Source organism: Silurus meridionalis, chromosome 17 (genome assembly GCF_014805685.1).
Source record: "Silurus meridionalis isolate SWU-2019-XX chromosome 17, ASM1480568v1, whole genome shotgun sequence".
Taxonomy (NCBI): domain Eukaryota; kingdom Metazoa; phylum Chordata; class Actinopteri; order Siluriformes; family Siluridae; genus Silurus; species Silurus meridionalis.
This window is the reverse complement of record NC_060900.1, coordinates 27027307-27040192: the sequence shown is the minus strand read 5'-3', so window position 1 is coordinate 27040192 and position 12886 is coordinate 27027307. Positions and strand designations below refer to the sequence as shown.

General features: G+C 38.4%; 1 protein-coding gene across 1 annotated transcript in view; it reads right to left on the bottom strand.

The window, feature by feature from the left end:
- The window catches only part of grm6a (glutamate receptor, metabotropic 6a), a 69183-nt gene that overhangs the window by 20384 nt on the left and 35913 nt on the right, over window positions 1-12886 (bottom strand). The window contains exons 3-7 of the mRNA XM_046872266.1: window positions 11580-11796; window positions 8995-9130; window positions 3814-3968; window positions 2656-2796; window positions 778-978 (exon numbers count right to left, since the gene is read on the bottom strand). Of these exons, the coding sequence (XP_046728222.1) occupies window positions 778-978; window positions 2656-2796; window positions 3814-3968; window positions 8995-9130; window positions 11580-11796 (850 nt within the window). The remainder of the gene's footprint in view (window positions 1-777; window positions 979-2655; window positions 2797-3813; window positions 3969-8994; window positions 9131-11579; window positions 11797-12886) is intronic.

The following is a 12886-nucleotide window of genomic DNA, read 5'->3' as shown; positions in this document are numbered from 1 at the left end:
AGTGTCAGCTTGGTGGTGCTGGGATTTGAACTTGTGAACTTCTGATCCAGAGTACAGTATCTTAACCCAGCAGTCCTCAAACTACAGCCAACGGGCTAAATATGACCCTCCCCCACATTTGGATCGGCCCTCTGAACAATGGCAGAGACATATTTTTTTAATTCGATTTTAAATATATCTGAAATTATGATATGAGTTTTGATACGTATCAAACTAAAATTTCCCCTTTTAATTATTAATAGAGGTCGAGGCACCGATAGTTGTTTGCTGGAACTATGGGCAAAAATCCATGACGATAGTTTTTCCGGCTTCTGGTCTGCTGCTGTTATGAGAGCGGCCTCTAGAGGCGAATTAGTGTAGGCGAATCGTTTATATTATATTTATTAACTATCATTTATTAATTATATAAGTATATTTATTAATGAGTATATTCATATTTATTTGCTTAAGCACATTTTTATGAGTACATTCTTTTGTAATAAAGTTCAGTACTATTTTACATGGACAGTTATGTTTGGGTTTTTTTTATAGAATATCCATCAGTTGATCAATTTTTTATCGGCAAGTACGATCCAACCTCCGCTATCATTCAACCTCTAGTTATTAACGTTGCCTAATTATTTGTTTACCCAACAATATGCATATGCATAAGTACGTAAATATTTCGATTTAAATATCAAGAAAAGAAAAAAGAAAAAATCTCTAAGAAAAAGGTTTGGTGACCCCTCGCTTAATGCGTGTGTGTGTTGAAATCCAGAATCCTGACTTTAGACTCACCGTTAAAGTTGACAGCACGGATGTAACTGAGAAGTAGACGTCCCTCTACAGGGTCCATCTTAGCACAGAGCCCCGTGGCCCCCGGACACAAGTCCTGGTGCATGTTGTGTAAAGCGTGAGCCATGGCATAAACGGCATCAATCACAAACTGCACCTTCCCCTCCTGCTCATACACCGAGTCCCGGCTGATCCTCTCTTTACCTGAGGGACACCAAAAGACAGAGAAGGAAATGGAGAGACAGAAAGAGAAAGAAGGATATAGGGATTTTGAGCGACAGCCCAAAAAGGTGAGACTCTGAATGAATAAACATGATCAGAGTCAGACGAAGAGAGAATGAAGAGACCGTTGAAGTCACTCGTCCCTGTCACGCTGCTCAGAGGCAAAAACTGGTTCTTACTTCGCGTCTCTCACTATGAATTATCTCATGGCTTCAGTGTCCCTCAGTGCACCTGTTCCGTGTGAGCGTTTTGAAATGTTTTTGACGGAATAATTAAAAATAAAACGGCCCCCAAAATGGCTCGTCGAATTTCTTTTAAAGATGTCAATGTTTTTTTTTTACTTAAAAGTCAAACAATTTGACAAAAAAAAGCTTTCTGGTCTAATGAATTTTTGAGGAGATAAAATGTTTTCATTCCAAAAATACTTTGAGAAACTGTGCAGTTCCTTAAGGGTTCCTCCGATGGTACGCTGACTGTTAGTTACTGTGTGACTATGAGGTTTTTAAGGGTTCCTTGGATGGTTTCAGTCTTGTGCTCTCAAATGGATATACTTCCAGAGACTGTGGGGTTCCTTAAGGGTTCCTTAGGTGGTTTCATGTTTCTTATTCTCAAACAGAAATAGTTTCAGAGACGTGAGGTTCCTTAAGGGTTCTTCGTATGGTTTAATGTCTCCATCTCTCAAATGTAGGGCTCTACATATCCGCGAAGGGTTTATAAGAAGCTGAATTCATTCCCTAAAAAAAGAAAAATTACAGTTCCCATCTATTTGCCATGTCTCTATCAAATACATCCAGACCTCAGTTCGATTTACAACCTCGGGAAAGGTACGACATGACCATTTCTCCTGACTAACAGCACTTTAATAATCAGCCCATTTGTTGTGTGAACGCCTCGCCGAACGACTGCCAAATAAAATCTATTCATCTAGTTTGATAGATGAGCCTGTGTACATGGCAAAGCAGCTTCTATTAGAAAAGAAATATCAAATTCTGATCTGTAAATTGAGATAAACACTACATACAGGGCGTCTGATCTTATCCACAAAGTGGAACAGGAGGTGAACGTGATACAGCAAAATTCCAATGTCTGACAGCTGAGACCAACCGATTAAACAGGTGACTCGGGTAGACTGTATCTCCTGCTCGGCTGGAATGAAATCCTGAAGCCACAGCTGAGCTTTACGATTCAGATTGAGAAGTCTGGACCAAACCAAAACTTAAAGCCGAATTCAAGACGAGTTTGTTTACTTGGCAGCCATATTGTTCGTGGACGCCTGAGCATAAGATGGGTAGGTGCTTCTTTTTGAACATCCCACTTCACTTTGGTCTCCATTCACTCTTATAATAACCTCCACTTTTCTGGGAAGATGTTCCACTAGATTTTGGAGTGTGGTTCTGCGCAGTTTTTAATAAAAGGAAGGGATTTGTGTAATTAAAACCACCATTTTGAGCCCCATTTTTTAAACAGTTGTAGCGATCTCTACTCAAACTATCTCTCAAGTTTTACAAAAGTCAGCAAATCCTACAAATTGATGAAGCTGCTTCCATGAAATCACTGGGAGAACTTACATACAGTGTTTACTAATCTTTCATTAGCAATATCAAAGCTTTTTTATGCTAGCTCACACTAAGTAAAGAGATAAGCAGAACAAATAAAAACCTGTGCATTTCTTCTTCCCTGGGTCGAGCTTGATTCCCGGACGTGTCAACTTGCACCTGAAGTCGTCCTCCCAGAACTCAGCGAACCAGATATTTCTGCGGTTGTTTTCCAGAGAGCGAGATGTGAAGTACTGATCGAACCCTGAGCAAGAGACAATAAGACGTAAGCACAGCTTGAGATCGAACATTGAGTCAAAGGGTTAGAAAAAATAATGCAGTGCTGTACTGTTTGCAAATGTCAAAAGGAAGAAGGTTCAAATCTCATACTGGATTGATAAAAGCCTAATATATGATCAATGCAAATATACCATACGGACCAAAGTTTGTGGACACCCGAGTAAAAGATTGGAAAATGCTTCTTAAACATCTCATTATCGATCCCCATTTGCTGTATAATAACCTCCATTCTTCTGGGAAGATGTTCCACTAGATTTTGTGGAGATTTTTGCTCATTTAGTGTGAAAAATTCAGCTGTTTAATAGGCTTGAGGTCAGAGCTCTATAGCATCTTCCACCATATCCAACCCATTTAAAGCATAGGACGTTGTGCACATTGTCATGCTGGAACAGGTTTGGGTCTTCTACTCCAGGTGTAAGGAAAATGTTATGCTACCACACCCAAAGACATCTTATATAAAGGAGTACCTCCAACTTTGTGGTAACAGTTTAAGGAAGAATTAAGAATCGTAGCAACGCTTAATGAAGTCAGTGTCGCATTTCACTAAAGCACTGTGCTGTTGTATTCTACAATCTGATTGGTCAGAAGGTGTTGATTCATTTTCTATAACAGACACCCTTATCCGGCGCGACTGACATTTATCTCATTCATACAACAGGGACTGATAAATGGGTGTGGCTGGGATTTAAACTCACAGGCTTCAGATCCAAAGTTCCATGCTTTAACCACTTAGCTACCACCTACAGAGCAGCAGCACTGAATGTAATGAACTAGTTTGTGCTGCGAGTAGATGATTACTATTATGGAAGGAGTCTCCAGTTTCATTTTGCAAAATAATGTATCATAATATAATATTATCGCAATAAAGTATGATAGACTTTAGCATAACTTGGTATCATGTCATCACACATCAGCCCATATATCATGATATAATTATTAAAGTCATTCAGCCATAATTTGAACAATTAGGATGCATCTTAACCTTCTACGGAGGCTCTTTTGGGCAGGATAGTGACGGCTCCCTCGGCCACTTCCTCGTTGTCCAGGATGGGGGCGCTCTTTGCTCCCCAGCTGTCCGACCCCATGAACTTAAAGTGGCCGGTCAGGTTTGCCCTTTTGGCTGCTTCTAGTACTTTCCTATGCCAAAGAGAGAGAAACCATACAGAACGTTGTGAGTAAGGCAAATAAAAGCAAGGATTTGCTATAATATTCATATATATATATATCGCCCCTTTGCCTAGGTCATGATTTAACGTAACATTTTAGCACATGTCTCTTTATTAACCTTATTTTCTAGTGGGTGGAAAAAAGCTGGAGAACCCAGAAGAACCCTAAATGCATAATTTCTAGAAAGTCCAAAAAGACAGCAGAACAAGAACTCAGCTTGAATCCATTAAACTTCAGAATAAATCAATTAAAGAAACAGTTTGTGTTTGTGACTATGGAATGCCATTTGTTATAGAAAAATTCCACAAAAATCCAGAAAGATGTCATTGAACCAGGCACTGGGTTTACTTCGAGTCTCTTACAGTAAAGGTTAGCGATTCCATTATAGAGCAAGTCCAGTGAACCTCAGTGTCTTGCCTCATTAACGAGTGTCGTATCGATTCGGCTGAACGACCAACTGAATTGCTATCCAGCAGAACAGCCACAAGAGCTTGTTAACAAATCAGGAACTGGCCTTCTGACTTCTCAGTGTAGAAAACAATGAGTCCCTGAAAATCGGGCCCCTAATTATATCTGATTTGAATTCTGCTCCAGTAGCAGGGTGAGCGCCGGTTCTCAGCGTGTCAACATGCAACGTTTATTTATTGTTGAGAGTTTTAATGAGTGTGAAACTTTAGTGTACACGTCTGTCCGTGCCGACATGTTGGAAAGACTCTCTGTGGCACGTCGCACGGGCTAAAGGCTACATCAGCAAACACTGGCAGACACACGGCAACATTAAAAGAGGTATAAAGATTTACTGATTCAAAGTCGTGTACTGTGCCCAGTATTTACAACACAGATACACTGTGTGATGAGGTGTGGACCTTGTGCCTGTCAGTCTCAGTGAAGAAGGTGTGGACCATGTGCCTGTCAGTCTCAGTGAAGAAGGTGTGGACCATGTGCCTGTCAGTCTCAGTGAAGAAGGTGTGGACCATGTGCCTGTCAGTCTCAGTGAAGAAGGTGTGGACCAGGTGTCAGTCTCAGTGAAAAAGATATGACTTCTGTGCATATTAGTCACAGTTAAGAAGGTGTGGCCTCAGTGCCTGTCAGTCCCAGTGAAGGAAGTTATGGATTGTGTTCCTGTCAGTCCCAATAAATGAGGTGTGGACACTGTGCCTGTCAGTTTCAGTGATGGAGGTGTGGCTTCTGTGTCTGTCAATCTGAGTAAAGGATGTGTGGCCTCGGTGTCTGTCAGTCCGAGTGAAGGAAGTGTGGACTGTGTGCCTGTCAGTAACATCTGTCAAGTAATGTCTTGAAATCTTATAATATTGACTTCTTTCAGCTTTAAATGTATATTTTATTCAGAGCTCTGTTGATCTCACACTGAGCATCTCACCACATTTAATATGGTTTCAGAAGGAAACCCTGCACCCTGCAATACCTGCTGCTTTCTAGACACGTTCTTGAGACAGCAGCTGTTAAAGCCTTTTCCATTGAAGTAGAGTTTACATTCAGAAAATGTTCTCACATTCATCTGATTGGCTCAGGTGGCCAGCCATGTGAAGTGATGACCTTCTTCAATTCAAGACTGAGGTTTTGAATCTTTTAACCCACTGACTGACAGTCTGTCATTCCTCAGCACCTCAGCTGAAGGTAAATGTTTAACATCTCGCCATCTCCACTTGAAGCTTTTCATTCCTTTGCTATTTTGGCCACTGAGGCTGTCAAGACTTCAAACGAAAGCGCTGTCAAGACAACAGCATCGCAGTACCTGTGTTCAATATGAAAAGTCACTGACTGGCAGAGATGGTATCAGGAAAAGCTGTAATCACTGACAGCTTTCATACCTCTGCCCTATTAAAGTGACATTTTCGAAGCAGATACATCACACGCCGTAGGCTGAGTTCAAGCTCCCGTGTTACAGCATTATACGAGTCAATCTTGTGAAATTTAAAGGAACGCATTTAGTGTTTTGAATTTCAATTGGGAAAAAGGCAGAACGGTGTATATATATATATACTGAACAAAATTATAAACACAACACTTTTTATGAGCTAAATTAAAAGATCTAAGACTTTTTCTATGTACACAAAATACCTATTTCTTTTAAAAATTGTCACCAAATCTGCCTAAATCTGCGTTAGTGTGCACATCTTCTTTGCCGAGATAATCCACCTCACAGGGAGGGCATTAGGGCATTGAAAACTAGTCAGTATCTGGTGTGACCACCACTTGCCTCAAGCATTTTGCCCTGCTCATGAAAAATAGGGGCAAAAACAAAAGTGTTGTGTTTATAATTTTGTATATGTGCTGTGCAAAAGTTTTAGGCAGGTGTTCTGACAATCTGACAATAGTTTCATATATATATATATATATATATATATATATATATATATATATATATATATATATATACAGCCTTTGCCATTCAGTTCTTACCCATGCACAAAGTTAGAGATTCTGTAAGATCAGCATCAAGTGGATGATTAACCAATGATACCCAGCAGATGCTAATGATCATTAATTTGATATGTAAATTGAAACACAGTCATTAAGTGAAACAGAAACAGCTGTCTAGCAGCTTCTTCTTTATTGGTGGTTTGCATTCTTAACTAGAGCATTAACGCTATCTACTGTGCTAATGCTAATGGATCTAAAACGTATATCCCTTTCCCCCCAGACAAAAAAAAAAACCTTCACGATGCACACATCCGGCAATTAAAAACGTCCGTGTGGAAACATATCAGAAGTTCGGTTTGGTGTCCTGATGATTTACATGATTTACAACACCATAATTACTGTAAAACATTTACAAGAATATTTACTAAATTATTTATTAAAGGATCCATATTAGTCCGTGCGCATGTTGATAAGAGTATTAAAAACTTGAGAAGTATTCATTTAAGGTACATTTAGAACAGAAAAAACGTGCGATTAATCGTTCCATTGTTCGTTCTGCATTTGCACACAGCAACTTCAACTGTTTTTGGTTTGTTATAAATCATTGTGTTTTGTATTTCCCCTTTGCACATCTAAATATATTTGCATATTTGCACTATTTTTTAAGTACCACTTTATTATTACCTAATATATTTTCCCATATTTTCTTTTATTTTCTCATATTTTTTACTTTATAATTATAGGTCCTTTTATATATATATATATATATATATATATATATATATATATATATATATATATATATATATATATATATATACACACACACACACTCACACACTATAATATACACTATATGTGTTTTTTAAACGTCTCATTTCACATTTATTTCCCGTTTGCTTTTCTAATAAGCTCCACTTTTCTGAAAATGAAAAGGTGTTCGGGGTTAGGATCAGAGCTCTACAGCAGGCCTCTCAAGATCCTTAAGTCCAGCCCATGTAAACCATCTCTCTTTCTCTCTCTCTAGAGACTAATATTATATGCGACTATGTACTGAGTCAGATTTAGGCATAAAAAATACAATATATTCCAATCAATGTTTTTTTCCACTGAGTCTGAGTTTCATATCAACTGTTTTATTAACAACATAATATCAAACGATATCCACAAACCCTAAATCTACACTGCCTCGTCTGTTTGTCTGTTCAACGCACGGTCTGAAGGTTTTTACCCATCATGCTCTTCACTCTGCTTCACAGCTCAATGCTTAATTTCATTATCCTGCCCCTTTATTAGCCTATCAGAGCATCAAAGGGATTTTTAATTATTCTTGTAATGATTTCAAACCAACATTTCCCTCTTTTGTCTTCACCCACAGTCCATCCTCGGGCCGCTATAGCTGGAGAGGAAACAAGCCTGTAATGCACATTCGTCTTATGACTACATCTTTGTGGCTTGAGTTATTAAAAAAAGCAGTGTATTTAGTGCTAAAACACTTTCTAACACATGATAAGGCGGAAAAAAATCTCCGATATGATCAGATCATTCTTGCATTAACAAGTAAGACAAAGAGCACAAGCTGAACCGAGAAAGTAGTGTCAGATGACCGTCTTTGGCTGACAGAAGTGACCTTCACTCTAATCTCTGGCATTTGAAGACCATCTGCTTTAAGGTTTGACATGGTGTGTGTTCTGAGGTGTTTTTCTGATCACCGAAGTTGGAAATAGTTCTCCTACGGAATCTCACTTTCACTCCATTTCATGTCTGCAGCAGAGACCAGAAAAGAAATATACTAAAATATACTGTCTGACAAAAGTATTGGGACACCTGACTTTTCCAGCCATATGTGGATCTTCCCACAAAGTTGGAGGCACAAAAATATCTGTGGATGCTCCAGAATAAAATTTTCCTTCACTTGTACTGGAAGACCAAACCTATTCATTGCCCCTGTACACAAAGCCAGCTCTATGATGATATAGTTTACATGGGTTAGAGTGGACCTCCTATAGAGCGCCGACCCTCAATCTTATGGAAGATGGACTTTACTTTACCTTCATCAGTACCTCATCTTCATAAAATCTAGTGGAACATCTTCTCAGATGAGTGGATCTTATTGGAACAGCGAACGGGAACTAATTGTGGAATGGGATGTTACATACAAACATCATATAATTCATATCATGTGTTTCAGAAAGTCTCTGAAATACACAAGGTACAGTAGCAATAACTATACCATAGTCATTATTGAAGTGACTGAAACCATATATTGTTTCCCAAGTCAGATATTTTTGATGTGAACAATAAATGAAGCTCTTTAACTGCTCTGTAATCTGCATGATTGTCTAATTGATGATTGACTAATTTGGTGGAAATGGATTGGTTGCTCGTTTTCCCTCTACATACGCCAGTAATTATTAGATTAAGTTAAAACTCATGAACCCTCTCCAAGTCATGATTTTGAGCAGGTACTTGGGATGTAAAATAACAAAAAAAAAAGGAATGCAGGTTAAGAAAAGGATATTCATTATTAAAGAGGTATAATGGAAAATTCCACTTTTCACCTCGTGTGGCGCTGTTGGCAATGTGAAATTTACATGAAAATTTACGGACTTACTTGATGTCATCCTCGTTGGCGAAGATGATGATCCCTCGAGCGTTTGGGGTTTCCATTAGTCTCCTAATGATCTTGTCAAACTCTCCGGGTTTGGGGTCTCGGGGAATCTTCATAGACTGAGCAATGCACAGACCTCCTGTCTCACAAAGAAGATGGAGAGTGACGTTGAAATTTGTCTCATTAATGTTGACCAGCTTTAATCTATATTAATGACCACAGAGAAGTTATGAGAAGATGAGGGAATAAATGTGTACAGATGTCCCGGTCGTGTTTTTTTTTTGGGCTCTTTGGGACGTACAGTGATGGGAGTGATATTAATAGGGCTGACTAATTTGGTTCAGTTGAGATTGAAAAAGGACTGGAGGTTAAGGGGGGGTCAAATCTGATCCGGGCTTGGGGAACATTTTCACTGTAGTCCACTTCCGTATAATTAGATGGCGAGTTAAATATGAAGTGTCCGAGGTAAAACGAGGTAAAGGTGATTCAGGATGTGAACAAGAACACAAGCCTCAGTATGTATGTTCTAATCTTTCTTTGTTGGGTTGTTGTTGGAGCTTATAGCTAAGTGGTTAAGATGTTGAAGGTTGTGAGTTCAAATCTGAGCTTCAATGTTGCTGGGCCCTTGAGCAAGGCCCTTAAGCTTTGTACGTTGTTCTAGATAAGGGTGTCTTTTCTCAAGTGCAGTGAATTATTAGTTAATTCATTACATTTTTAATAAAACGATAATAATAACTTTCTTTCTGCTTCTCCCATTAGGGGCCACTAGACCACCAGGGAACCCCAATAAAACGATAATAATTGTGCTTAAAAACAGAATACAGTTCATAATAGACCATCTGATTAAGCACAGGATAAATAAAAATTGAAAAATTTATCCTATCATGATTTAATCTTCAGTTTCGGGAAATTTGTTTCCCTTTTGACCTTTTTTTGTTCTCTCCTTTTTTCTGCTAGTCTTTTTTTGTGTGTCTGAGGCACTGAATTAACATGATATATTATTATATTGTTCATAGAAACATCATTTATTATTATTGTTATTACAATAATAAAGCCATATTTCTTCTTATTTCATACAGGTACATTTTATTTATTATATATATATATATATAGCCCTATGAGGTTCCAAAGCCAGCTCCATTAAGATTTGGTTTACATGGGGATAGAGTGGAAGATATTGAGTGGCCTGCTATCGAGCTTTAATCTCAACCCTACTAAAGATTCGTGGGATAAATTGGAACGCTGACATCACCCCAGGCCTCCTCACCTCACCTACATCAGAACCTGACTTTAATAGTACACTTCAACATCTAGTAAAACATCTTCCCAGAGGAGTGAAGGTTATTAGAACAGCAAATGGAGACTAAATGTTGTATGGGACGTTCAAAAAGGAACATATATGTATATACATACAAATATATATATATATGTATGTATGTATAATGTGATGTATTTGTATATACCATCTCTTTTCCACTCTCTACTTCCTCTTACTAAGTTGCATTTGACGCTTTAGACGATGGCCTGATTCGAGCCAGTGAGTCAGAAATATAGAATAAAGACTGAGGTCATAAACAGTACTTATAGCAGTTATGGAAGTAAATATGACTTATTTACAGCATTAAATCTCGGGGAATGTAAAACCACTAGGGTTGAAAAGCCAATAATGGAGGGAAATGAAGACGAGTCAGTACGGCACTCAGCAGCGTTGTGAGAGCGGCATGGACATCTATCTCGTTTATTTTTCTACTAAAATGCCTCCAGTCAAATAATCCAGGCAAAGATCTGCTGCACTTCTGAGTAAGTAATGTTAGATAACTGCTGTTCAGTTGTGCATATGATGTACACTGTACAAAAAAATCTATCTATCTATCTATCTATCTATCTATCTATCTATCTATCTATCTATCTATCTATCTATCTATCTATCTATCTATCTATCTATCTATCTATCTGCCTGTCTGTCTGTCTACATGTCTATCAATCTGTCTGTCTGTCTGTCTGTCTGTCTGTCTGTCTGTTAATATGTCTTTGTCAATCTGTTTGTCAATCTGTTTGTCTGTCTGTCTGTCTGTCAGTCAATCTGTCTGTCTGTTTGTCAATCTGTCTGTCTGTCTGTCTGTCTGTCTGTCTGTCTGTCTGTCTGTCTGTCTGTCTGTCTTTGGGGGAGGGATGTTGAAAGACCGGCCAAGGCACTAGGGCGTACGCCAGGAAATGGCGTGCCGGTCCGCGAGGAAACTCGTGAGGTTAAAGCCATGGGGTACTGAAAAGGAAAGCGGCGAGGTGAAACAGAAAGTAAATAAAGAAAACTCTTAAGCGTGGAACCAGTGAGTTTACTTCACTATCTGTATAATTATTTTTTTTCCAGCAGATACTCACATTATGGAGTTGAATATAGATTTTAATATTAGAGTCAAATGACTTTTTTAACTTTCACTTTACTTTTATGGTCCTTGAGCTTTGAGCAGAATCGGAGTTTGACACCGGTGGGGTACAGTAACACGAACAGGTGAATTCATTTATCTGTGTCTTGAAACTTTTTTCAAACTGTTTCAGCAGAACTTTCTCTGATCTGGGCGGTACTGTACCTGCCTCTCGAGAGATCTGAACGAACGCATCCACGCCGCTCTCTCCGTAGTTGCCCTCGGAGGCCAGCGTGGAGACGTAATTCCAACCGAGCGCCTTCACGATGTCCACCATGGCCTGGGCCTGGTACGAGTCCGGGGGAACCACCCGGGAGAAGAAGTCGTAGCGGTTGTTGTCGCTGAGCTCAGGTGCTGTGGAGGCGTAGCTGATCTGAGGGATCTGGAAATAGGAAATGAGCATATTAATGAGTATATACAGTAAATATAAACCTAATGATTAAAATGCCAGGTATTTTATAATCAAATAATTAATATCATTTAGCCAAGGAAATTAACTTTTAATGCAAACACTTTGGTTTTATACTTATTTTCATTGATCTTTAATTAATATTTTTTTATGTGCAACAGATATTTTGATGCTCATTTCTTAGGTCATGGACGATTCTGTATTCCATGTGCACACATTTCCTTGGCTCAGGTTTTATTCCATTTCAAAAGATCACCTGTTTCTTGCTGATTCATTCTGTTTTTCAGCCTTTTATTTTCACAGAATAATCTGTTCCTGGTCCAAAAGCTAGATTTGACTGTTTTCCCCCCAATATAATCATACAAATAGCGTTGTTGTTGTTTTTTTAATACATAAATAATCACAATAATTAATTTAATAAATTTCCCTGTGGAATCAATACAGTATTCTGATTCAGATTTTTGTTGCTTGTATTTGCAAATCTTAAGATGCAAGATTTTATCCATCACAAACACGTACAGAATAAACTTGCAGTAAAATTTAAACCTATTCGGCTCAGGAAATTGTGCATTAAATAAAAGCAACTATAAATATAAGATGTAATGTATGAGATCAAGTTTTTTTTTTAAGTGAAGTACAAATTGTATGGAATGGAATGTAGACAAAACTGTTTTCCATCTTTTTATTCATTCATCTCCAGCAAGTGCTTTATTCTGGTCATGGTTACAGGTGGATCCAGAGCCAAAAAACAAGAACTTTGGATAATGATCACAAACAAGTCCATTGTATTGTAAAGATTTGGTTTCAATCTGTTCCACATTTCGTCCTTATTTGATCAATCTATACGTCTATCTAGATTCTATGTGTTTCTTTTGAACATCCAATTCCACATTTAATCCTCATTTGAGGTTAGAATAACCTCTGCTCTTCTAGGCAGAAGATCCACTAGATTTTAGGGTGTGATTATGAACATTTTTGGAGATTCATTCAACCACAAAAAGGGGCCTGGGTTGCAGTCAGCGTGAAGAATTGATTCATGTTCAATAGGGTCAGAGCACTATAG